The sequence below is a fragment of the Elgaria multicarinata genome, chromosome 12 (genome assembly GCF_023053635.1).
Source record: "Elgaria multicarinata webbii isolate HBS135686 ecotype San Diego chromosome 12, rElgMul1.1.pri, whole genome shotgun sequence".
Lineage (NCBI taxonomy): Eukaryota > Metazoa > Chordata > Lepidosauria > Squamata > Anguidae > Elgaria > Elgaria multicarinata.
The window spans coordinates 8,538,998-8,564,753 of record NC_086182.1 but is presented as its reverse complement, the minus strand read 5'-3'; the positions used below and the strand labels follow the sequence as shown (position 1 = coordinate 8,564,753).

Genomic DNA, 25,756 nt, shown 5'->3' with positions numbered 1-25,756 from the left:
TATGCTGAGGGGAGGAAAGCCAATGAAGAGGAAACTCCCTGGAAAAGAGTGACAGTTAGGAGAGGAGGAATTAGAGGGCGTTCTGCACCAGTGGAGCCATTGGAGTTAAGCAACTGCTTTCAGCTTCTGGAGAATGAGACTGAAGGACAGTTTGCAGAGGAAGAAGTACAGGAGACACCAGGCAACAGTGAACAAGAGGCAGAAGGTAGGTCAACCAAGAAGAAGAGAAGAGTAGTCGTCGTGGGAGACTCCCTGCTGGGTGGGATTGAAACCCAAGTATGTCGTGAAGACCCATGGACTCGCCAGGTGTGCTGTCTCCCTGGAGCACAGATTAGAGATGTGACTGAAGGGTTACCGAAGCTCATAAAGCCCACGGACACATACCCCTTTCTTCTCATCCATGTGGGAACAAATGATGTCGCCAAGCAGAGCTACGAAGAAATCATTTCAGACTATGAAGCTCTGGGAAGGAAACTGAAGAACTTTGGGGCCCAGGTAGTTTTCTCATCCATCCTCCCGGTTTTTGGAAGAGGATTAGAAAGGGAAAGAAAAATACTCCGGATGAACGACTGGCTTCGAAGGTGGTGCCGTCGTGAGAGTTTTGGATTCTGGGACCACGGGCTACGCTACTTGGAAAATGGACTGCTGGCAAGGGATGGGTTGCACCTCACAAGGGCTAGAAAGAATGAGTTCGGCCACAGCATGAAGAACTTCATCAGGAGGGCTTTAAACGGAATCTTACGGGGGTGGGAGACGTAAATTTTGAGGCAACAATGGATGAAGGCCAATGCACCACAGTACAGAGAACAGCTCCAACAGTGTCCCAAAATAGTGTCTGCAACAAGGTAGGACCAAAGCCAGACTATAAAACACGTGGTCTTCGATGTCTATCTACTAATGCCCAGAGCATGGGAAACAAACAGAATGAACTTGAACTCTTATTACATGAAGGCAAATACGACTTGATAGGTATAACTGAAACATGGTGGGATGACTCCCATGACTGGAATATAGCAATTGAAGGATATAACTTGTTCAAAAAGAACAGAAGAAATAGAAAGGGAGGTGGAGTTGCACTATATGTTAAAAATACCTATCCCTGCACAGAAATACAGGCGGATGAGATTGGGAGCCCCATCGAGAGCGTCTGGATTAAAATAAATGGGGCTAGGAATAAAAAGAATATGATAATCAGAGTCTACTACCGACCACCCAATCAAGGAGAAGACGAGGATGAAACTTTTGAGAAACAAATTGCCAGTGTTTCAAGGAAGTGTGATGTAGTAGTGATGGGGGACTTCAATTACCCTGATATCTGTTGGGAGACCATTACTGCCAAAAGCGGCCCTTCCAAGAAATTCCTGACATGTATGGGTGATAACTTTCTCCTACAGAAAGTGGTGGAAAGAACTAGAGGATCGGCAATCCTTGACTTGTTATTGACCAATAGGGATGACTTAGTGGATAAAGTGGCAGTTACGGGAACTCTGGGGGAAAGTGACCACGTCATACTTGAATTCTTGATTATGAAGGAGACAAAAGTCGAGCGTAGCCATACACGTACTCTGGATTTTAGGAAAGCTGATTTTAATAAACTCAGAACTATAATAAGTAAGGTCCCGTGGCAAGGGAGCCTAAAGAGAAAAGGAGTGCAGGATGGGTGGGAGTATCTAAAAAATGAAATTTTAAAGGCACAGTTACAAACAATTCCAACAAGGAGAAAAGATAGAAGACTACAGAGGAAACCAATGTGGCTCCACAAAAAGCTTATTGATGAACTGAAAACAAAAAGGGATACATATAGGAAGTGGAAGGAAGGCCAGGCTACAAAAGAAGATTACAGACAAGTGGCGCAGAAGTGCCGAAATGGCGTCAGGAAGGCTAAAGCTGTGAATGAGCTGAGATTAGCGAGGGATGCTAAAAGCAATAAAAAGGCTTTCTTCAGATACTAGAGTAGTAAAAGACAGAGGAAAGAAATGGTGGTTCAACTGCTTAATGAGGATGGCAAATTGATAACAGACGACAAAGAAAAGGCTGAAGTGCTCAATTCCTACTTTGCCTCGGTCTTCTCCCAAAAGCGGGTCTATGACCCCCCTGGAAAAAGTGAAGCAGAAGTTGAGGGGGCAGGATTGCAGTTTGAGATTGATAAACAAATGGTCAAAGAACACCTAATTTCCTTGAATGAGTTCAAATCTCCAGGGCCCGATGAACTGCATCCAAGAGTAATGAAGGAGCTAGTGGAAAAACTCCCAGAACCTTTGTCTATTATCTTTGCAAAATCATGGTAGACGGGTGAGGTGCCGGATGACTGGAGGAGGGCTAACGTTGTCCCTATCTTCAAAAAGGGCTAAAAGGAGGAACCTGGGAACTACAGACCAGTCAGTCTGACATCCATCCCTGGGAAAATTCTGGAGCAGATTATAAAGAAGTCAATCTGTAAACACCTTGAAATCAATGCAGTGATTACTAGAAGCCAACATGGATTTGTCAGGAACAAATCCTGTCAGACTAATTTGATCTCATTTTTTGATAGGATAACCTCCCTTGTGGACTGTGGGAATGCTGTGGATGTCATATATCTTGACTTCAGCAAAGCTTTTGACAAAGTACCACATGGCATTCTGATTAACAAACTAGCTAAAAGTGGGCTAGATGGAACAACTATTAGGTGGATCCACAGTTGGCTACAGAATTGGACTCAAAGAGTACTTATCAATGGAACCTTCTCAAACTGGGGAGAGGCAACGAGTGGGGTGCCGCAGGGCTCAGTCCTGGGCCCAGTGCTCTTCAACATTTTTATTAATGATTTGGACGAGGAGGTGCAGGGAACGCTGATCAAATTTGCAGATGACACCAAATTGGGTGGGATAGCTAATACCCTGGAAGACAGAACCAAACTTCAAAGTGATCTTGATAGGCTGGAGTATGCACAGCCAAGCCATCTGCATACCTACCCACATTTATAGACATTGCTTGGTGCTTCATCGTAGCTATTGCAACCCAAGATTACCCCACGGTTACATTCAGAACCATCATACCCAGAACACAAGGAGTGAAGCATGCAAATGTGGGATCTTCTAGGATCCCCTTCTATGGCAAGATGCATCCTGTTCAATAGCTCATTGCCTCTAAGAACAACAGCAAGAGCACTAATGGGCCTGATCCAAACTCCTACTCAAGCATTCCCCAAATGTCCAAGCACCTGTCCAGTGCATTCTGGGTAATGCAGTACAACAGTCCCCATTGGGCAACTGTTTACAGATGTAGCAATAATATCCACATTTTCTACAGAGTTAGCACCAATACTCACATTTTCTGACCGTAGTTTCTTTGCAGGGCAGCCTCCGTCTAGTGGATGGAGCATATAGTAAAGTCGAACTTTGCTCGCATGCTTCCGGCTCTGTGCAAGAAAACCAAGAAGCCTGATTTCAGTGATCAAAACCTTCTCAAAGGTCAGCAGCAAACAAAATCCTTTTGATGAAGATCCTCAAATCTGTCTGTTTTGCTTTTGCCGTGTTCAAGACAGGGCTCAGACTTGAGATGTATGGAATTCGTCAAAACTCTTCCATTTGCATTTTGTGGATCGTCAGATGCATTTTGTTCTGCCATCTACTCATTAGCAGAATCAGATTTATCCCAATTTCCTGAATTTGCACAAATTCCATTTTTGCAAAATTGGATTTGCCGAACTTTGCACAAATTCCATTTTTGCCAATTTGGATTTGCTGAAATTTGCACTTGCAAAAATGTGCAAATCCTCCCAAAATGCAGTTTCGTGCTTTCGCCTATGGGGAAAATGTGCATTTTTGGCCTCTCTCTCTCTCTGTGTGTTTTATATGTCGTGTTTTTCTGTGACCAAATTTGCAAAAAATTCTGGAACGTTCTCTTGACCATAGGAAGGTGAAGGAAGGATGATTTAAGAATTCATTCCCTGCAAAGTCCAGTATGGACTAATGTGTTGATTGGAACTTGCAGTCCAAGGCAATACATGTTTAATCAAAAGGAAACCCCATTGAGTTCAATGGCACTCACTCCCAGAGAAGTGTGCATATGACTGTATTTTTCATTATCTACTAGCCTTCCCACTTCCTGAAAATTCAGTGGTCCTTGATCCTGTGATCCTGTGATCCTGTGATCCTGTGATCAAAATTCAGTGGTCCCTGAGCCTCGTGTAGAGCAGAGTGGTAAGCGGCAGTTACTGCAGCCGAAACTCTCCCCATGGCCTGAGTTCGATCCCAACGAAAGCTGGTTCTCAGGCAGCCAGCTCAGGTCGACTCAGCCTTCCATCCTTCCAAGGTCGGTAAAATGAGTACCCAGCTAGCTGGGGGAAAGGTAGCCATGACTGGGGAAGGCAATGGCAAACCACCCCGCTACAAAGTCTGCCAAGAAAACGTCAGTGAAAGAAGGCATCTCTCTAGGAGTCAGCAATGACTCAAGTGCTTGCACGAGAGTTTCTTTTCCTTTCCTTCCTTGATCCTGAAATGTATCAAATTCTGTTTTAAAATGGTTGTTTGTTTGTTTATTTTAAAAGAGAAAATCCATTTAGGAGTATACATTATAAAAGAAAATATTTTAGAAGCGTGTGTATTTTTTTAACAGAAAATACACCCAAAATACATGTTTAAATGCAAATTTTCATGCAGATTTTTCTCTTTAAGTAATAAATTCACAGATCAGTATGGAAATCAGATGGAACTCATAAGTGAACACATGTGAAAATGGCATGGGCTGTAAATAGGAAGGTACACCCATCTCTGCTTCTGGGATTTCAGCAGTCATTGCTAAGACACTTTTCAAACCTATTTTTGCAATGAAAAGGTCTAGAAACTTCCTCTTAAAAGAAAAGAAAAGAAAAGAAAAGAAAGATATCTGAGCTTCTCGGAAATTGAATCCTATGCATAACTCAACACCATGTGCTCTTTCAGCATTCTTGCAGAATTATAGCCTCCATAGCTTCATGGCTTGCTCAGGGATCATCTCTCCCCATGAAATTAAGCTAAACAAAAGGGCCAATGTGGCAAACGTCCCAGAAGAGCAGAGAATCCACGCAAACAGCCCCTGAAAACTGGCTTTGCTGTGTGGTCTGCAGCTCTTGATGCCCATGAAAGCCGTTTGTGTTTGACAGAACCTGAAATACTGCGCAAGCCACCTGCAGCTTCAGTTGCGCACTGCAGCAGCCTCGGAACGAAAATGATGGATAGAAATGTAATAACTGAAAAACCAGCAGGCGTATTGGAGGGTGAAAGGCCTGCAAATACCTGAATTCAATCAAATCCCCGCCTGCAGTTTGGGAATGAAAAACGGAGTGAACCTCATGCACAGCGGCAAACAGTGCGCCACCGGCATCAGGAATTCCAGGTGCAAAAGAAAGCGGAGGAGACCTTGACAAAATGCATTTCTGATGCTTAATTAATGGAGTGATCATTACCCTCATAGAATCATAGAATCATAGAATCATAGAACAGCAGAGTTGGAAGGGGCCTACAAGGCCATCGAGTCCAGCCCCCTGCTCAATGCAGGAATCCACCCTAAAGCATCCCTGATAGATGGTTGCCCAGCTGCCTCTTGAATGACTCTAGTGTGGGAGAGCACACCACCTCCCTAGGTAACTGGTTCCATTGTCGTACTGCTCTAACAGTCAGGAAGTTTTTCCTGATGTCCTGCTGGAATCTGGCTTCCTTTAACTTGAGCCCGTTATTCCGTGTCCTGCACTCTGGGAGGATTGAGAAGAGATCCTGGCCCTCCTCTGTGTGACAACTTTTCTAGTCCTTGAAGAGTGCTATCATGTCTCCCCTCAATCTTCTCTTCTCCAAGCTTAACATGCCCAGTTCTTTCAGTCTCTCTTCATAGGGCTTTGTTTCCAGACCCCTGATCATCCCCTCTTCAGAAACTTTACAAAGCACAGGCCTGCCCTGGCTTAAGTTAATTAACTTCAAGTCCCACTGATTTCAGTGAGAGAGTTCAGCACAGGATTTCAATGAACCCCATTGAAACCAATGGAATTTAAAGATGACTTAAGTGTGGTTCACGTTGCCTGCATTGCACATTATATTACTACAGACAACGAAAAACAAAATGAACAGATTAAAAAACAAACAAACCTTTAAACATTTAGGCTGCAATCCTGTACCTGCTTACCTGGTAGAAAGCCCCATTGAACTCAATGGAACTAACTTCTGAGAATGCAAATGTAGGATTCCACTCTCCAGTGCTTAAGGTGTAGCCTCCAACACTTCCATAAGTGCAAAAAGGGAGCTCACGCAAACTTGAGACAGCCCCCTAATCACACCCAGGATCACAGCCAGACCATTTCCCCATCCATTGTGGTGTAGTGGTTAGAGTGCAGGACTGGGACTCAGGAGGGTTCTAGCCCTCCACTCAGCCATGGAAACCCACTGGGTGACTTTGGGCCAGTCCCTGACTCTCAGTCTAACATAACTAACAGGGTTGTTATGAGAATAAAAATGGAGAGGAAGAGGAGGACCACATAAGTCATCTCAGGCTCCTTGTGAGAGAAATAAAAGGCAGGATGTAAATGTAATTGAGAAACAAAGAAATAAATAAAATTGTTGTGTTGCAGCTCGCTCTTCTTTGCCTGCTGTGTACTCTGCAGTATCCTGTTCTGCTCCAACCTAATGGCAAAGCAGGTGTGTTTCTTGTCTTGTAATATCAACAATTCCAAATGAAGCAACCAGGAGAAATGACCATCTGTGCTTTAACATTCATGTGCATGCCTTTATATCAAGGCAGAGCAATTTGTGGTCCTTCAGAAATCGTTGGATTGCTACAGGGATATGGCAGGAGTCCAATAGTATTGGGTAAGTATTGTCTGAGTCCCAGTACTGGGGAAAAGGCATCATCCTCATCCTCATCCTCATCCTCATAAGGGTGGAGTCCAACGGACTCTTTCCTGCTCAGCTTTCTGGACCCTGTTCGCTATGCAGTCCCCAAGCACCAAGTGGGCACTCAACCTCTTAGCGAGCTGCCATTTTGCAAAATTAAAAATGGTGGTTCACGGTTTTCTGTAAATGTAACTATAACCCTTTACAGCCACTATTTACACAACATTACGGCCTTAGCTAGACGTAAGGTTAATCCCGAGATCGTCCCGGGGTCGTCCCTGCCTGCTCCTGGGATATCCTGTGTGTCATTTACATGAACAGGGATGACCCCGGGATGATCCCGGGATAAACCTTAGGTCTAGCTAAGGTAGGGTTGCCATACGTCCCGGAAAACCAGGAATGTCCCGGTTCCCAAGCATTTCCAAAATGTCCCGGCCAGTCAGTCAAGAATCCCGGATTCCTGTTCCAGCCAGCCGGAGAAATTCCAACCTCCGAAATGGTGCCTTGAGCCTGCTCAGTGGAACGTAAGTCTCTATGTTGAAGTTTCCTCTAGCTTTTGAGAACTAGTGGAGAAATGTAAGTTAGTGTCATATTTTTCTGTTTGTTTGCTTAAACTGTTCTTTGCCTATTATTTATTTGCAGGTGCTTAATTACTTTAGGCTGCAATCCTATGCATACTTACTTGGGAATAAGCCCTATTTAACTTAATAGGATTTGTTTCTGAGTAGACATTTACAGGAAAACCCAAGTCGCCATTTCTCCCCACCACCACCACCAAAATGGTGTCTCCCTGAGGAGTTGGGCAGCTGCTGGGCACTCAGCAGATGCCTGCAGACTGCTCAACGGCTCATCCAAGGAGCCAACCATGAACAGGCCAACGACCACCAGCAGTTCTTCAAGTGCCCGGGGGTGAGTCCATCGATCCCTAGACTCCTAGTCCCATCAGACCTAGCCAGTTTATCTAATGGTGACAGGTTGATGAGACTTACAGTCCAGCAATATCTGGAGGGCCACAAGCTGCCTACCCCCACTTTTTATATGCCTGCAGACAGGAGTCAAGATGCACCTACGTTACTATTTATGTAATAAATGTTGTTTCGCAACACCATGTATCTGCGAATGAGCGATGTTCAAGATCACCAAGATGCTCTAAAACCATCTCACTGCTTGTTCCTTGCCTGATTCCTCTTTGTGTTTGCGATCACTTCTCGCTCTGCGCAAATGGGGAGCCTGCACTAATCGAGCGGCGATTGAACAGGAGATTAGCGCAATTCTCCCCAAATTTGCCAAATCGCTTCCATAGACTAAAGCCAGACTGATTTGGTCTACCGAGAAAATGTTCGCAAATTAGGAAATTTGCGCAAATCGAGCTGGGACTCGGTAACGAGGCGAACAGAAGTGTGTGCTTGATCCTTTGTGAATATTTTCAGTGGACATATGCTCATGTTCACGTTTGAAGCTGTGAAGAGGGCATGCTTGTGTGTTTTGAGAGCAAAAATGAAATTCTCAAATGTCCCTACCTAAGATCCCTCTGAATTCAACCCTCACTGCTTCTCAGTGGCTAGGTGTCTGAAGAACTTCATGGAAAGAACTTCAAGTGACCAGAATGGAAGGGACTGAAATTTGAAGGTCTGCAACTCACATTAAAAATAAAAATTGTATTCACACACATGCGGATCACTAGGAATGGTTGAGTAAGCAATTTTCACAATTGCCAAGATGGGCAAATACCCCCATGTCCTGTTCCCACTCTGCCCACCAGACCCCGGTGGGCTTGTGCGGTGAGATGCCAGATAGTCCACAGCTGTCTGTCAAGAGCTCTCATCCTCCCCCCCCCCACCATGATTTGCACAAAATTGCAGGTGAGAATATTTACAGAAATTGGGATTTGCACAAAAACGTGGACATAAATCGCAGGAGTTGCATAATTTTGTGCAAATTGTGCTATTTAAGACTGCAATCTTGCGCAAATCCTGATTTCTGTAAATAATCCCAGCTGTTGGGGGGCGGAGAACCGGAAATAGCAAGCTTGCCCAATTCAGTGCACGCTGAATTCAGCCAGTTCAGGGATCCATGAGCTGGCATCCAGTGAGACTGAACAGGCAAAATCTAGGCGAGCTCCACCCCCATACCAGGTCCCATTGATATCCCTACTCTGATCACCAGCTTGAAGCTCAGGTCAGACAGGATTGACTCAAACTCCCAGGCAAATGTATAACAAAGTGTCAAGGGTGGGAATTTCACCTGGGAATTTGAGTTAATCCTTTTTGGAGGACAACTAAAGATATTTTGGGATAGAGAAACTAATTAAGCTTTACCTCACCCTTCCCATGGCCTAAGCTTACCATTGGTGTGACAATAGCAAGGTCTGAGGAAGCTGCAGCGAAACAGGTTTAAGAAACTGGATGCCTGTAAAATCTTATTTTGCTCAGCAATTGTATGACACATTTATGAACCTAATTTATGTAACTTCTTACTATGGGCATGTGTATACCATGCCTTATCCCGGGGGTAACCCCGGGATCACCCCTGTGTGTCCACGTGATGCACAGGACATCCCGGGGGCAGGGAGGGATGACCCCTCCATTTCCCTGGGATTACCAGGATGGTGTTAATCCCAACTTTTCCCACAATTTTGGGATCGTCCCAAGTCCGCGGGAGGTGTGGGCAGCCTCCCCAGTTTTGTCCTGGCTCCTTGCGAGAACTGGGCATGGGGCACGGAGCTCCTCAGGTGCTCCATGCCCATCGAGGGTGGGAGGGGGGAGTGCAATCGGGTTTTGTTTTGTTTTATAAAGAACTTACTTTTCCATTGGAGCGCTCATGCGCTCCTTCTGTAACAAAAGAAAAAAAGAAAATGGCGGCCGTGACATCCCTCGCTCCTCCCGAGATGTGGCACATGCCGTCTGATCGAAGGGGAGGATCTCATGATCAGAATACCATGAGATCCTCCCCACTCCCTCCCAGAACACCGGGAGGTCTAGACATGCCCTATGTTTGTATATATGTACACTTATGTTAATTATACAATGTTGTATGCTGCTATCGCATTGTAAAAAAATCTTTTACCCCATTGAATAATTCTGGAGCAGTTGTGTGCTGTTCAGCATTCTTTTTCTGATGCTTATTGCAACTGCCGCCTCTGTTCTGCATTTCCCTAATCTACACCAAGCAGGATATTGCACTATGAAAGCAGTATGAAAGCAGTGTATAAAAGGCAGGAGCTACACCAAGCAGAATATAGCACTATGAAAGTGGGATATGGGATGTGTCAGTGGGCCCCAACAGCTGTCAGCACAAGATTGAGGGGAGACATGATAGCACTCTTCAAAGACTTAAAAGGTTGTCACACAGAGGAGGGCCAGGATCTCTTCTCGATCCTCCCAGAGTGCAGGACACGGAATAACGGGCTCAAGTTACAGGACGCCAGATTCCAGCTGGACATCAGAAAAAACTTCCTGACAGTGTGACAATGGAATCAGTTACCTAGGGAGGTTGTGGGCTCTCCCACACTAGAGGCCTTCAAGAGGCAGCTGGACAAGCATCTGTCGGGGATGCTTTAGGGTGGATTCCTGCATTGAGCAGGGGGTTGGACTCGATGGCCTTGTAGGCCTCTTCCAACTCTGCTATTCTATGATTCTAATATCTCTATAAAGCAGTCATGTGGCTCCTGCCTTTTATATACCGCTTTCATACCGCTTTCATAGTGGAATATCCTGCTTGGTGTGGATGAGGCCACGCTCTCCTACTCATGTTTGCATTTGGGGTTGTGACTGGGACATGCTCTCATGAATTATGCACACCAATGAAGTTCTTGTACATCCCTCCAAATTCTTCTCTCTAATAGCAAACTCAGGTGGCTCGTGCCAATAGCAATGGAGTCCAAAGAGGGTCACTGGGGCCTGTGCTAGACCTACCGTGAAATCCAGGCGTGAGGAGGGTGATCTCGCATTGTAAATAACATGAGATCCCACTCTCGTCTTGATGTCAGGCGAGGCAAGTCTAGTAGAGAGCTGTCGCGCCAGCCATTTTTGTTCATTTTCCAAGAGGCAGCAGCGCAGGAGCACTGCTGCAACAAACGGTACTTTTTTAAGAAAAGAAAAACTTCCCTTATCCCCCCGGCCCCGATCTCTCTCCCCACCCTGGCCCCAATGGCTAGGAGATGAGGCTACACTGCAACATTTTGTTGCAGGTCCAGCTTTGTCTTCATGAAAAGGTACAGTAAGGACATTGATTTATCCAAGTCAGGCGTGGGATGTTGGGACTGTCAAATAGGGAGAGATGGGGTATATACAAAGGTCCAGATCCGTGAAATGGTTCTATGCTCCAGGTTATGCTGCCATAAGTACTACATATGAGAGAAAGGTCAGGGCTTGAAGTTCGCAACGCTTGGGTTTTTAGTGGCTGCAGAGGGTGGATGCGTGTGCTAGCTGCTTCTTTCAAATATTTTATTTCCAAGAAAAGTGCAAATTAGGCCAAAGTGGGTCCAGGGAGGGGGGGCTGAATGGGTGGTTGGTTTTGGAGGCCGGGGGGAGAACCACAACACAGCTAGAAATAACAATCCTTTTTCAATTGCACCAGGGGTCTATTTCATGCTCTTTCTTGCATTAACCATTTTTGCATTTTAAGCAAAGTCATTTGCTTTGATTCAAGCGACATTCACTTTTACGCTTCTGGGACTGCCAGTGCCTCGTGTTAATTAAGAGCGTTCCCTCCAGGGCATCTTGCCCTGCTCGAGGTGAGGCACATTCTCACATTTGTTTGGGGGGGGGCTTGTAAAAGCCAGTAGCCTTCAAAGAGCGGGGAGGGGGGAAATATCAGAGCTGAAACATAGCCTCCAATTTGTGCTACAGAATGGGATTCCGCCCCTTTTTAGCTCTCCTAGCGGAAAAGAAGCCCTTGGCATATGTGGGGCGAGGGGGAGCTGCCGCACGCTGGCCTTTTAACCGCCACTGCCAATTCACAATCCGCCAGTACGCTCCCACCCCACGTAGGGTCAATCTCTCAGTTCTGGGCCGTAACTCTTTGGACAGGTGCTTACATGATAAAATGCTTCTCCATGCCAGAGAGAGAGAGAGAAAATAAACAGAAAAATACTCCCCACATTTAGAAAGCTAGGCTAGGCTAGCTTCAGGCTAGGCTAAAATCCATGTCTCTGGGCTCATCTACATCAAGCAGGATATTCCACTATGGAAGTGGTATGAAAGCGGTATATAAAAGGCAGGAGCCACACTACTGTTTTGTAGCGCTATTGAAGTGCACTGCCGGATCTACACTACAGCTTTATAGTGGTACTGACGTGCGCTGACAACTTTTGGGGCCCATGACACAACTACACCAAGCAGGATATAACACTATGAAAGTGGTATGAAAGTGGTATGTGTCTTGGGCCCCGACAGTTGTCAGTGCACTTCAATACTGCTATAAAGCAGTCGTGTGGCTCCTGCCTTTTATATACCGTTTTCATACCACTTTCAAAGTGGAATATCCTGCTTGGTGTAGACGATCCCGCATATACACTGATTTTCTATCAATACCAAAAAGAATGGCATGAACCAGTGAAGTATTGCATTTTTTATTTCGTTTGTTCATTATTGCATTAATATCCTACCTTTTTTCCTGCAAGGATCCCAAGGCAGCATACATAACCCTCCTCCTCTTCAGTATTGTTGTGATTGTTGCTAATAGTAGCAGTAGTAGTAGTAGTGTAAAGAACATTGCTGAAGAGGAGGACATCATGCCTGCAAATTCCATGCGCGCACAGCAGTGTTTGCGGCGGCAGGGGGTTCGCTCCGCATCCTCGCACCCAATCGTCTTGCACAGCTAGTGCTGCGTGACCCTCATTAGTAGGGGTGTGCACGGACCCCCCGCTCCGCTTCACTTGCAGATCCGCGATTTTCGGAGCGGGCCGCTTCGCCCCGCCCCCGCTCCGCCCACTTCCACTCCGCTCCGCTCGGAGCTCCGGATCCGGATCGGAGCTCCATTTCCCCCCCCATAGGGTTGCATTGAAAGCTAAAAAATTATACAACTTTTTTTCTGTTCAAGTTAGAAACCTCATGTTTGGCACCATGACACCTCATGGGGGTATACACACGCACGCCAAGTTTCAAAGCAATCCCATCATCCCCTGATTTTTGGGGAATTTTTGAAAATCGGGCACCCCATTCACTCTCCTTTCCATAGCTCCGTCAATTTGCACGTTAGAAACCTCAAACTTGCCACCATGACAGCTTATCCATGTGTCCCCATGGACGCCAAGTTTCAAGGCAATCCCATCATCCCCTGATTTTTGGGGAATTTTGGAAAATCAGGCACCCCATTCACACCCCTTTCCATAGCTCCGTCAATTTGCACGTTAGAAACCTCAAACTCACCACCAGGACAGCTTATCCATGTGTCCACACGCATGCCAAGTTTCAAGCAAATCCCATCATCCCCTGATTTTTGGGGAATTTATGAAAATCCAACACCCCTTTCCATAGCTCCGTCAATTTTGCACGTTAAAAAAACCCCTCAAACTCACCACCATGAAAGCTTATCCAGGGATACATACGCACGCTGAGACTCAAGGCAGTCCCATCATCCCCTGTTTTTTGGCGGGGCTTAAACCTGCAAAATTTGGAACTTCCAAAACTCCAAGTGAGCACAGGAAGGACTTCTCCCCTGAGTCAAAGCCACACACACACAACATCCCTGCGAGGTGGGCAGGGGAGGAGGGAGGGAAGGCAGGCAGGCATGCAGCTGGCATTTCTGGGGGCATAAGGAAGTGAGCCAAGGATAAGCCAGTAATGCATATAAAATGGAATAAATAAACAAATAAATAAACAAAGGAGGGGTGGAATTAAAAGCAGCAGTGTTGCTGAATAAACAGCAAGAAGAACTTTTTAAAAAAGGCTATATCTATCTGTCTTTTACCAGTAATAGGGGGACGTGCCCAGGGGAGAGGGAAGCAGTTGCCAGTTCAGCTCAAGAAAGCCATTGCTTCACCAACAGCTCTGAGAAGTAAACGCTCACTTCAACTCATAATAGGCATCGCTCCACCACTAAGAAGTAAACGCTCACTTCGACTCATGATAGGCATTGCTCCACCGTTTTACTCTCTTTGGAAGGCTCTGATGGCCTTCCAGTGCAGGAGAGAGTGGGGGCACGTCCACGATGAGATGCCCTAGGGGAGCTCATCCCCTTGCACCACATCTTTTCAGTTGTTCCCCAAAGTTAGGGTGGGTAGCAGTGCTGTGTTTCTATCTCTTATTCTTGGCTTAGAATATGATTTCAGGTTGTGTTTGTGCATTTGGTGGGGCTACTGTGTTAAAAAACACTGGGAAAAGTCCGTTCAGATTAAGAAAGAGAAGTTTCCCAGAATCCCAAGTTACCCGTTTTGCCTATGCCCTCCTCTAACTTTGGGATCATGTGATCATGACCGGGAGCTGACTCTGCCCCTCAGCCCTTTGAAAAAGGTATTTTTCCCACCGATTTTTAAAAAAATTCTAAGCGCATTTGAGCGCGTTTGAGCCGCGCTGTCCGTTTGTTGACCCGATTTTTTAAAAATCCTAGCACGCGACCCGCACGACACAGAGAGGTGAGAGTAGTCTCAAAATGACCCCCATCCATGACTCTCTGTGCACAAGAATTTTCAGAATGATAGCTTAAAAATAAACCCAGTTATCCCCGATTGTTTTCCTCAATGCAATCCTATGGGCAAAAACCGCCGTTTGACCCGCGCTGTCCGTTTGTTGACCCGATTTTTAAAAAATTCTAGCACGCGACCCACATGACACAGAGAGGTGAGAGTAGTCTCAAAATGACCCCCATCCACGACTCCCTGTGCACAAGAATTTTCAGAACGATAGCTTAAAAATCAACCCAGTTATCCCCGATTGTTTTCCGCAATGCAATCCTATGGGCGAAATGTTTCAAGATGGCGATCGGAGCGCTCCGCCTGAACTAGGAGCTCCGAAAAATGGGCGCTTCTCTTTGCCTTGCTTCTAGGGGTCCGCGGTCCGCTTCTACTCCGCCTCTGGGTAAGGCGGAGCAGGCCAATCCGCTACTGCTTCTCCGCTCCTAATCGGAGCGGAGCACATGCCTACTCATTAGAATTTAGGATCATTTGTGTTGGGGGTGGGGTGGATTAAATTGCCATGAAAGTGTGTTAGAACATTTCTCATCCCCTACAGCAGGAACACGGTTACATTTGACTGCATCGCTGTGACTGTGCATTTTAAAGAGGAAGGAATGTGGGCATGAAGAAGAGAGAAGGGTGTGTGTGTGGGGGGGAGAGAAACCAATTAGCAAAGGATAAATGCTGTCAAAAAGCCACCGGCTTCCGATGAGGTTTGAGGGGAAATGTCATTTTCCCTGACAGACCCTCAGGGCATGTCTAGATGATGCCTTATCCTGGGGATCACTCTGGGATCATCCCTGTGGATCCACATGATGCACAGGGGATCCCATGGGCAGGGAGGTATGATCCCTCCATTTCCCTAGGATTACCAGGACAGCTTTTAGCCTGATTTTTCCCGTGGTCTCTGGAAGATCCCAAGACCACGGGAGGTGTGGGCAGTCATCCCGATTTCGTCCCAGCTCCTCCCGAGTAAATGCGAGGAGCCGGGAACTTGGCACGGGGTACAAAGCTCTTCAGGCGCTCCGTGCCCATCAGGGTTGGGAAGGGAGCAGGGTTTTTTTGTTTTGTTTTATCTTTTAATTTTTGCTGGAGCACTCATGCACTCTAGCTCTTCTTGTTTTGTTTTTAAATATGGGCTCCATGATGGATGTGATGCCCAGGACGTCACGTGTCCCATATGGATTGAGGGGGAGGATCTTTCAATTAGCATATAGCAAGATCCTCCCCCTTCCTTCCCCTGGTGTAGACAGGCCCTCAGTTGACCTAACAGAAAAAGCCCTTTTAGTATCATGTGAAAGCGTTCTTAGCATGGCATCACAGAGTAATAGCAACGTCCAAAACCGTTCAAGCCTGAGCATTGAAGAGGGGCAGGACATTTTTCAATCCCAGTGAAAGTCACAGCAGTGGGATGGTTCCTTCAAATCGTGGACTGTGTCTTTGGCTGAGATTTCTCATCAAACAGATATCAAATTTATCCCCTTATCTAGTCACTGGTCCCAATCCAGCTACATTTTGGTCACACAAGCTGTAATACTAAACACACTTACTGGAGAGTGAGCCCCATTTAACTCACTAGAGCTCAGTTCTGAGTCACGCCTAGGAATGCTCTTAATCCAATCTACATTTTATTGTGCATTGACATGATCCAAACTTCCGTGACTAATATGCAGATTGGGATATAGTTATCTTTCAGTTTTTGCACTTATCCAAATGTTCGAATAGAGTTCTCAGCTCAAAAGAAGTTCCTGAATGTATTCAAAAATGTATATTTTAGGATAAATTCATACAAAAATGTCTATTTTTGTGTGTGTGTGTGTCTCTGTGTGTGTGTCCCTCAACTAGAGCTTCCATTGTGCATAACAATGCTAGCTCCAGAAATTGTTTATTTCCAAAGTTGCATAAATGGGGGGGGGCATAAAGGCCCCAATCACGAAACATCAAAGACCAGACTAGCAAATGCACTACGGTTCAGTGAGCTGAGTCAGGGCTGGCTGGCGAGGGTGAGTCTACCAGACTCCTGGACCCATTTGAGCGCCCACGACATCCCTAGATCACAGTGATGGACTCTGAACAGCTCCCTCCTCTTATAATGCTGGCAACTGTTTCCAGAGAGCAACGTGGTTGTCCTCTACCAATTAGTTTCCGAGCGAAGTATAAAGTGTTGGTTATTACCTTTAAAGCCCTACGTGGTTTGGGTCCAGGCTACCTGTGGGATTGCCTTCTCCCGTACAATCCGCCCCGCACACTCAGGTCCTCTGGGGAAAATCTACTTCAGCTAGCAAAAACTAGATTAACAACTGTTACCCAGAGGACCTTCTCTTCTGCTGCACCCAGACTGCGGAATGGCCTGACGGAGGAGACTCGTCAACTTAACAGCCTACTAGCATTCAAGAAAGCTATAAAGACTGATCTCTTCTGGCAGGCCTATCCAGTGGAATTTTAGGATGTTTTTAGAATGTTTTAGGATGTTTTTAAACAATGTATATTATGTTTTGATTCAGTTTTATGTATTTTATGGTTTATTGTTGTTCCCCATCTCGATCAAAATGGAGAGGTGGGTAAGAAATATGATGATGATGATGATGATGATGATGATGATGATGATGATGATGATGGAAGGACAAGTGCACCCATGGCTCACACCTTTTTTCCTGCAGTTGTCTTGCACACAACTTTATAATGTTTCTTTTTCTGCTTCTCTCTCCTCTTTATTGTTCTGTTCGCTTTTTGCATCCTATTGCTGTTTCATATGCATCTTGGATAATCGGCTCAGATGTTTTACCTGACTAATTGATCTCGAAATAGACATTTCTACCTCTTTAAATAGCATCTAACTATTGGTTCTTTCATAAAGTGGTGATTTAGCCTCCAGAGCATTCCTCTCCCTGCTTCCCCTATGATGAGATCACCAATATTTCATATGGAATGGTTTCATTTAAATGACATTATCAAATGGAATGGCACAATCTGGATATACCTAGGGAATAACAACACGATCTTTTATCTGTGTCAGATAATAGCTGAAGTCATTTGCTCTCTTGCGGTTCTCCTACAGCCATGTTTCCCAAAGTCCTGATTGCTAAGGAACAGTTTTTTTCTGAGTTAAAATTTCATAGAATAAAAGAATAGTAGAGTTGGAAGGGGCCTACAGGGCCATCGAGTCCAACCTCCTGCCCAATGCAGGAATCCACCCTAAAGCATCCCTGACAGATGGTTGTCCAGCTGCCTCTTGAAGGCCTCTAGTGTGGGAGAGTCCACAACCTCCCTGGGTAACTGGTTCCATTGTTGTACTGCTCTAACAGTCAGGAAGTTTTTCCTGATGTCCAGCCGGAATCTGGCTTCCTGTAACTTGAGCCTGTTATTCTGTGTCCTGCACTCTGGGAGGATTGAGAAGAGGTCCTGGCCCTCTTCTGTATGACAACCTTTTAAGTATTTGAAGAGTGCTATCACATCTCCCCTCAATCTTCTCTTCTCCAGGCTAAACATGCCCAGTTGTTTCAGTCTCTCTTCATAGGGCTTTGTTTCCAGACCCCTGATCATCCTGGTTGAGGCACACTTCATTCTTTGGAGAAAAGCAGAAATCCCCCATTCTGTGACTTTGCCATTCTCAGTGTTGCCATTGTGGTGGGGCATTGGGGTAGAAGCCCCGGGGCTCCACTCAGCAGAATGAGCAGGAAAGAGTCCAAGTGCAGCAGGGCTAGTTTGCCACAATTTGAAGTTAATAGAGTAATAAACACAATACCACCTGGAGATGGTGCCCCCCCCATGAAAAACATTAAGTCCCAGAGTCTAAAATTACTAAGATGCACTATTATATGCAGCAAATGTGCATTCTTCAGCAATATGTGTGTTTGTGATCCTCATTATGGAACATGGGCATTACAAACATGGAAATGATTTGTTCCCTAGAGAGCGTGGTGTGACGCCACTAAGCAGCCTCCTCTGTGCGCTTGATCTGGTAGAAGAGGTTGCTGAAATAACTCCTTCTGCCAGAGATGTTCCAGTGACTTGTTGCCTTCACCAGCATTGGACCAGGATTGGAAAAGCTCTCCAATGCTGATGCTGGATCCAAAGGATGACTACAGCCTGCTGATGCTGCAGTAACCTGGTGTGGAAGCAGATGGAGCGGCCTTGCTGTGCAATGTTTCATTTATATGCGTTTCAATGAGAATTTTGGCCACCTTGTCAGCCTGGAACATCAGTCTTTTCTGATGCTTCTTTATGTTCAGGCCGGACATGGACCGGCCAGCCCTTCCAACAGAGAAGACCTTCAATAGAGGACTGTCTTTTGACATCCCTTCAAACAGAGGAGTGCCCTCTGTAAAGTAGAACACATGACCCACCCAACCAAGGCAGATGTGAGTTGAGAGCCATTGGAGGACAGAGCTCAGATAGGGTAACCATATGAAAAGGAGGACAGGGCTGCTGTATCTTTAACAGTTGTATTGAAAAGGGAATTTCAGCAGCTGTCGTTTGTATATAGAACCTCGTGTGGTGCAGAGTGGTAAAGCAGCAGTTTCTGCAGCTGAAACTCTCCCCACGGCCTGAGTTCGATCCCAGCGGAAGCTGGTTTCAGGCAGCCGGCTCTGGTTGACTTAGCCTTCCATCCTCCCGAGGTCGGTAAAATGAGTACCCAGTTAGCTGGGGGAAAGGTAATAACGGCCGGGGAAGGCAACGGCAAACCACTCCGCTATAAGGCCTGCCATGAAAATGTCAGAGAAAGCTGGCGTCCCTCCAAGAGTTAGTAATGACTCAGTGCTTGCACGAGAGGTTCCTCTCCTTTCCTTCCATTTGTATATATGGAGAACCTGGTGAAATTTCCTCTTCATCACGTTAAAGCTGCAGGAACCCTGCCCTCTTTTAAAATGGCCACTCTAGTATAGCTCCTGCACTTTAACTATTGTGATGAAAAGGGAATTCCACCAGGTTCTCCATATCTACAAATGACACCTGCTGAAAGTCGCTTTTCTATGCAACTGTTAAAGATACAGGAGCCCTGTCCTGCTTTTCATATGGTCACCCTATCTCTGACCTTCGCTTCACTGCTGGGAGACATGACTGAACATGGGTGCTGCTTCACTAGGGATGGACAGATTCACCCGAGTCCATGCTTGGCAGGTGCTCGAGGAGCCGCTGCTGACACCTACCCACCAACATGAGCTGGGTTGCATGAGTTCCTGGAAATCTCAGTGAGTGGTCCGGGAGTGCCCCACAGCCTTTCGCTCCTCCATGTGAGCCGATATGTTAACACAAGATGGGGGGCTCTAGATTTTTGTATATCTCATGTTGCATGCCACAGAGGCCATGAACAAGCCTCAAATGTTGTGCAAATGGCTCTTTATGGCCACTGTTGTGCACAACATTAGAATCTAGAACCCCCATCTTGTGTTAAAATGGAGGCTTACTTGGAGGAACGAGCAGCTGCCAGACATCAGGGGACACATCCCATAAGTCCCGGCCAATCGTGCAGTTTGGCAACCAGGGGCAACAGCTCACCAGGTTCAGAGGGGCGAGCAGGAGGGAATCTAATGGACTCCCAGATTCAGTCAGGCATCATCCATACGTTTAACCCCATCACCTCTATTCAGGAGGGTCAAGGGGGAGCCATGGCAGAGGTCATGTTTAGGCCTTCCCGAAATGGCTGGAATAGTTCTAGGACACTACAGTTGGCAGAGGAATTTGCTGGGAGAAATGGTTTAACTTCTGAGGTAACGTCATTTTTCCGACATCCCCTCTCAGTGACAAAATGAACTATTCCCAAAGCTCTCCCGCCCCTGCCCCCATCCCTGAACTCTTTCTGTGCCTCAAGTTCTTGAGTATTTAGATTTTTCCCTGATGAAAGTTACCGGATGGGAAGAACAGGACTGATTTTAATTAAACTTTTCAGGCTTTGTCTGGATGCCATGGCCTTCTGGCTTTCATGGGATGAGGAGAAGAGACAGATAAAAGAGCTTTGTTCAGACCAGGAGGTCACTTGTCTTCAACCTTTGTTTTAGCTTTTAAAAAATTAAAACAAGCTAGTCGTCCTCGGTAGGCAATTTTCTGACCCTTTCTTATGCCGCAATATAGAGGGAGGAGAAAAAGATACTCCAGGTCACAAAGAAAAGATTGCTGGACCACAGACATGAGCCAGAGAACACTACCTTTTAAGAAAAGTTTGGAATATAGATAGCACAAAATGACCCTGTTCACACAACATGCTAAGCCACGGTGGTTAAACATTTTAAGCTAAACATTATGGCTTAGCATGTCATGTGAATCAAGACATAGCATGTCGGGTGAACCATTCCTAACCATGGTGGCTACATTACCTTGGTTCAGACACTAGGCATGTGCTCCGCTCCTATCAGAAGCGCAGAAGCAGGAGCGAATTGGCCTGCTCCGCCTTGCCCAGAGGCAGAGTAGAAGCGGACTGCGGACCCCTAGAAGCAAGGCGAAGAGAAGCGACCGTTTTTCCGAGCTCCTCTTTCAGGCGGACCACTCCGATCGCCATCTTGAAACATTTCGCCCATAGATAACTGGGTTGTTTTTGAAGCTATCATTCTTGTGCTTAGACAGTCGTGGATGGGGGTCATTTTGAGACTACTCTCACCTCTCTGCGTCGTGCGGGTCACGCGCTAGAATTTTTTAAAAATCGGGTCAACAAACAGGGACAGCGCGGGTCAAACGGCGGTTTTCGCCCATAGGATTGCATTGCGGAAAAGAATTGGGGATAACTGGGTTGATTTTTAAGCTATCGTTCTGAAAATTCTTCTGCTTAGACAGTCGTGGATGGGGGTCATTTTGAGACTACTCTCACCTCTCTGCATGGTGCGGGTCACGTGCTAGAATTTTTTAAAAAGTAGGGTAAAGGCGGGAAAAAGATTACCTTTTAGATTGCTGAGGGGCAGAGTCAACTCCCGGTCATGATCACAAGATCCCAAAGTTGGAGGAGGGGATAGGCAAAAAGGGTAACTTGGGATTCTGGGAAACTTCTCTTTCTTAGGGCGTTACTAGACGGGGCTCTAGCGCGCGTTACCTTCCGCAGTCACGTCGAGGCTTCCAGATGATGTTCACGAGGATCCGCCGTTATCCTGCGGTGAAGCCTCTTTCTCCCGACTTTAAAAAAGTGAGTTCTAGTGAGCCTTTTCCTGCCGTCCCGCGGTAATTCGGAGTACGTGTGGGAGGATGTGAGGTCACTGCGGTCCGCACTGGGCAGGAAAAGGCGTGCTAAGGGGGAGTGGTCAGCGGCTTCGGTCAAGCCGCCTCCGCCATTTGCGCGCAGTCTGCCAGCTGGGGCAGCGCGGCGGAGCACCTTTTTTTATTATTCCCCCAGTGACAGTTTGCGCAGGAACGGAGGAACGGAAAAGTGGCTGGTGACTCCTTGCGGTGGGCAGCTACCGTGGCCGCATAATGGTGGTGCTGTACGCTGCCTGTTAGTGTGGGTACCAGGCTGGCAGAGGGCAGAGCTGTTTGTGGGCTGCTGCCATGGCTACGGCCAGATGTGGGTTGGCTCCTTGGGATGGGGCACAGGGCACAGAGGCGGTCATCGCCGCCGACACCTCAGAGGCATGATGGGAAATGTAGGCACAGAGTGCCCATGCAGATGATTGACCTCGGGTCATAGTACACCCGCCACGATCCCCATCAGGAAGTGAGCGCATCAATGCCCTCAAAAGCACCAGCAGCACTTCAGCTGGCACTGGCACTGCCGCTGCCACTGCCGGCTCCGGCGCTGCCACCGCCGCCGGAGCCGGCGGCAGCATCGCTGATGGCTGCGCAAGTTTGTGGTCTTTCGGACTTGCGCAAACCGTGCAGTGAGCAAAAAAAAAAAGCCGCGGCAATCAGGCCGGTGTGGCTGCGCAACCATGCTCGCGGTGGCAAGCAGCACAACCGGTGCAAACTTCCGCCACAAATCGAAGGCAGGTGTGGAGCATGAGGCGTCACGGCTGAATGGGAAAATCCGCTTTCACCGCTCCTCAACGACGGAACACCTGGTAGGTCTAGCAAAGCCCTTAGTCTGAACGGACTTTTCCCAGTGTTTTTTAAAACAGTAGCCCCACTAAATGCACAAACACAACCTGAAATCATATACTAAGCCAATAATAAGAGATAGAAACACAGCACTGCTACCCACCCTAACTTAGGAGAACAACTGAAAAGATGTGGTGCAAGGGGATGAGCTCCCCTAGGGCATCTCATTGTGGATGTGCCCTCACTCTCTCCTGTACTTGGAAGGCCATCAGAGCCTTCCAAAGAGAGTAACCCGGTGGAGCAATGCCTATCATGAGTTGAAGTGAGCGGTCGACTTCTCTTAGTGGTGGAGCGATGCCTATCATGAGTTGAAGTGACAGTTCCACTTCTTAGCGGTGGAGCAATGGCTTTCATGAGTTGAATTGACAGCCTTGCTTCTTAAAAGACTGGTTGACCAGTCAAATTGGCAGCTGCTGCTTCCCCCTCCCCTGGGCATGTCCCCCTATTGCTGGTAAAAGACAGATATAGCCTTTTTAAAAAAGTTCTTCTTGCTGTTTATTCAGCAACACTGCTGCTTTTAATTCCACCCCTCCTTCGTTTATTTATTTATTTATTTTTTATATGCATTACTGGCTTATCCTTGGCTCACTTCCTTATGCCCCCAGAAATGTCTGCTGCCTGCCTGCCTGCCTTCCCTCTCTCCTCCCCTGCCCGCCTTGCAGGGATGTTGTGTGTGTCTGGCTTTGACTCAGGGGAGAAGTCCTTCCTGCGCTCAATTGGAGTTTTGGAAGTTCCAAATCCATTTTTCAAGTGTGGAAGAAGATTCATATAGGTTGATCTCTAGTCCCCAATTCATGGCATGTTGGGATTTCCTTTGAAATGGCCCCATTGAGAGGTTTGCAGGTATAAGCCCCGCCAAAAAACAGGGGATGATGGGACTGCCTTGAGTCTCAGCGTGCGGCGTATGTATCCCTGGATAAGCTGTCGTGGTGGTGAGTTTGAGGGGTTTTTTTAACGTGCAAATTGACGGAGCTATTGGAAAGGGGTGTGAATGGGTGTTGGATTTTCATAAATTCCCCAAAAATCAGGGGATGATGGGACTGCCTTGAGTCTCAGTGTGCATATGTATCCCTGGATAAGCTTTCATGGTGGTGAGTTTGAGGTTTCTAACGTGCAAATTGACGGAGCTATGGAAAGGGGTCTGAATGGGGTGCCCAATTTTCAAAAATTCCCCAAAAATCAGGGGATGATGGGATTGCCTTGAAACTTGGCGTCCATGTGGACACATGGATAAGCTATCATGGTGCTGAGTTTGAGGTTTCTAACATGCAAATTGACATAGTTGTAGAATGGGACAATTTGGGGTGAGTTAAGCTGCGCCAAAAATCAGGGGACGATGGGATTGCCTTGAGTCTGGGCGTCCATGTGGACACATGGATAAACTGTCATGGTGGCGAGTTTGAGGTTTCTAACGTGCAAATTGACGGAGCTATCCCAAGGGGTCTGAATGGGGTGCCCGATTTTCATAAATTCCCCAAAAATCTGGGGATGATGGGATTGCCTTGAAACTTGGCGTGCATGTGTATACGTCCATGAGGTGTCATGGTGCCAAATGTGAGGTTTCTAACTTGAACCAAAAAAAGTTGTTTACTTTTTTAGCTTTCAATGCAACCCTATGGAGGGGAAAAACGGAGCTCCGATCCGGATCTGGAGCTCCGAGCGGAGCGGAAATGGGCGGAGCGGGGGCGGGGCGAAGCGGCCCGATCCGAAAATCACGGATCTGCAAGTGAAGCGGAGCGGGGGGTCCATGCACACCCCTATCAGACACACTCACTAACCATTTGCTGCAAAAGCGTTAGCGGCCAAATCATGGCTTAACATGTCATCTGAACAGGCCCAAAAGTACTCCTGTACTTTTGTTTCCTCAAAGAGGGATGTTACATGTTTGAGACTTTCAGATATATTATTTCTGTACAGGTGGGTTTTTCTGTATAGTTGCATTCTCAAACCAATTGCAATGAAGAAGAAGGGTGCATTATTTCAAGTCAATGTCACTAACTTGATCCCTATCGGATTGAAGTATTGAGTGACTTGCCTGCTGCCATATTCAAGACCATACTTCCCGCTTGGCTTTGCACCTCATGCAAGTTACCACTTCTTATTTGGTAGATCATAGAATCATAGAATAGCAGAGTTGGAAGGGGCCTACAAGGCCATTGAGTCTAACCACCTGCTCAATGCAGGAATCCACCCTAAAGCATCCATGATGGATGTTTGTCCAGCTGCCTCTTGAATGCCTCTAGTGTGGGAGAGCCCATAACCTCCATAGGTCACTGATTCCATTGTCGTACTGCTCTAACAGTCAGGAAGTTGTTCCTGATGTCCAGCTGGAATCTGGCTCCCTTTAATTTGAGCCCGTTATTCCGTGTCCTGCACTCTGGGAGGATCGAGAAGAGATCGAGATCGAGAAGAGATCCTGGCCCTCCTCTGTGTGACAACCTTTTAAGTCTTTGAAGAGTGCTCTCATGTCTCCCCTCAATCTTCTCTTCTCCAGGCTAAACATGCCCAGTTCTTTCAGTCTCTGTGATTATCCTTTGTGAAATGGTTGTGTAATTGATTGGCTCAACCTGGACTAACATGGGTGACTGAGAAGCAAGCTCCATGTTATGTTTGATGCGTACCAGGTACCTGTGTCCCTGTTTTTACTTTAATTGACTACAGGTGTGATAGGGCAATCCTTACCAGGAATGCTGAAGGCTTCTCTCTCCCCTCCCTCATGTGGTTAGACAAGGATCACCCTACGACACACACAGGGCATGTCTACACCAGGGGAGGGAAGAGGGAGGATCTTGTGTTATGCTGATTGTGAGATCCTCCCACTTAGTTCACATGCAGTGCATGATGTCCAGCCTGTCTCCTTCCATCTGATGACCCCTGCTACTCCCGGGGAAGAGGGGAAAGCCGGGATGGGTGGCCACACCACCCGTGGTCCTTGGGATTGTCCCAGGACCACAGGAAAAATCACCAGAAAAAGTGTACAGCAATATCCCAGGGAAATTGAGGGATCATCCCTCCCTGCTCCCAGGATCCCCTGTGCTAGGGTGACCATGTGAAAGGGAGGACAGGGCTCCTGTATCTTTAGCAGTTGCATAGAAAAGGGAATTTCAGCAGGTGTCATTTGGGGAACCTGGTGAAATTCCCTCTTCATCACCACAAAGCTGCAGGAGCTATACTAGAGTGACCAGATTTAAAAGAGGGCAGAGCACCTGCAGCTTTAACCGTGGTGACGAAGAGGGAATTTCACCAGGTACCCCATATATACAAATGACACCTGCTGAATTTC

At 46.7% G+C, this 25,756-nt stretch overlaps 1 protein-coding gene across 2 annotated transcripts in view; it reads right to left on the bottom strand.

Moving 5' to 3' along the window:
* The window catches only part of ZMAT4 (zinc finger matrin-type 4), a 258,917-nt gene that overhangs the window by 128,698 nt on the left and 104,463 nt on the right, over positions 1-25,756 (bottom strand). For both annotated transcript variants that reach the window (XM_063138888.1, XM_063138887.1), the window contains exon 3: positions 3,311-3,400. In XM_063138888.1, coding sequence (XP_062994958.1) covers positions 3,311-3,400 — 90 coding nt within the window. The remainder of the gene's footprint in view (positions 1-3,310; positions 3,401-25,756) is intronic.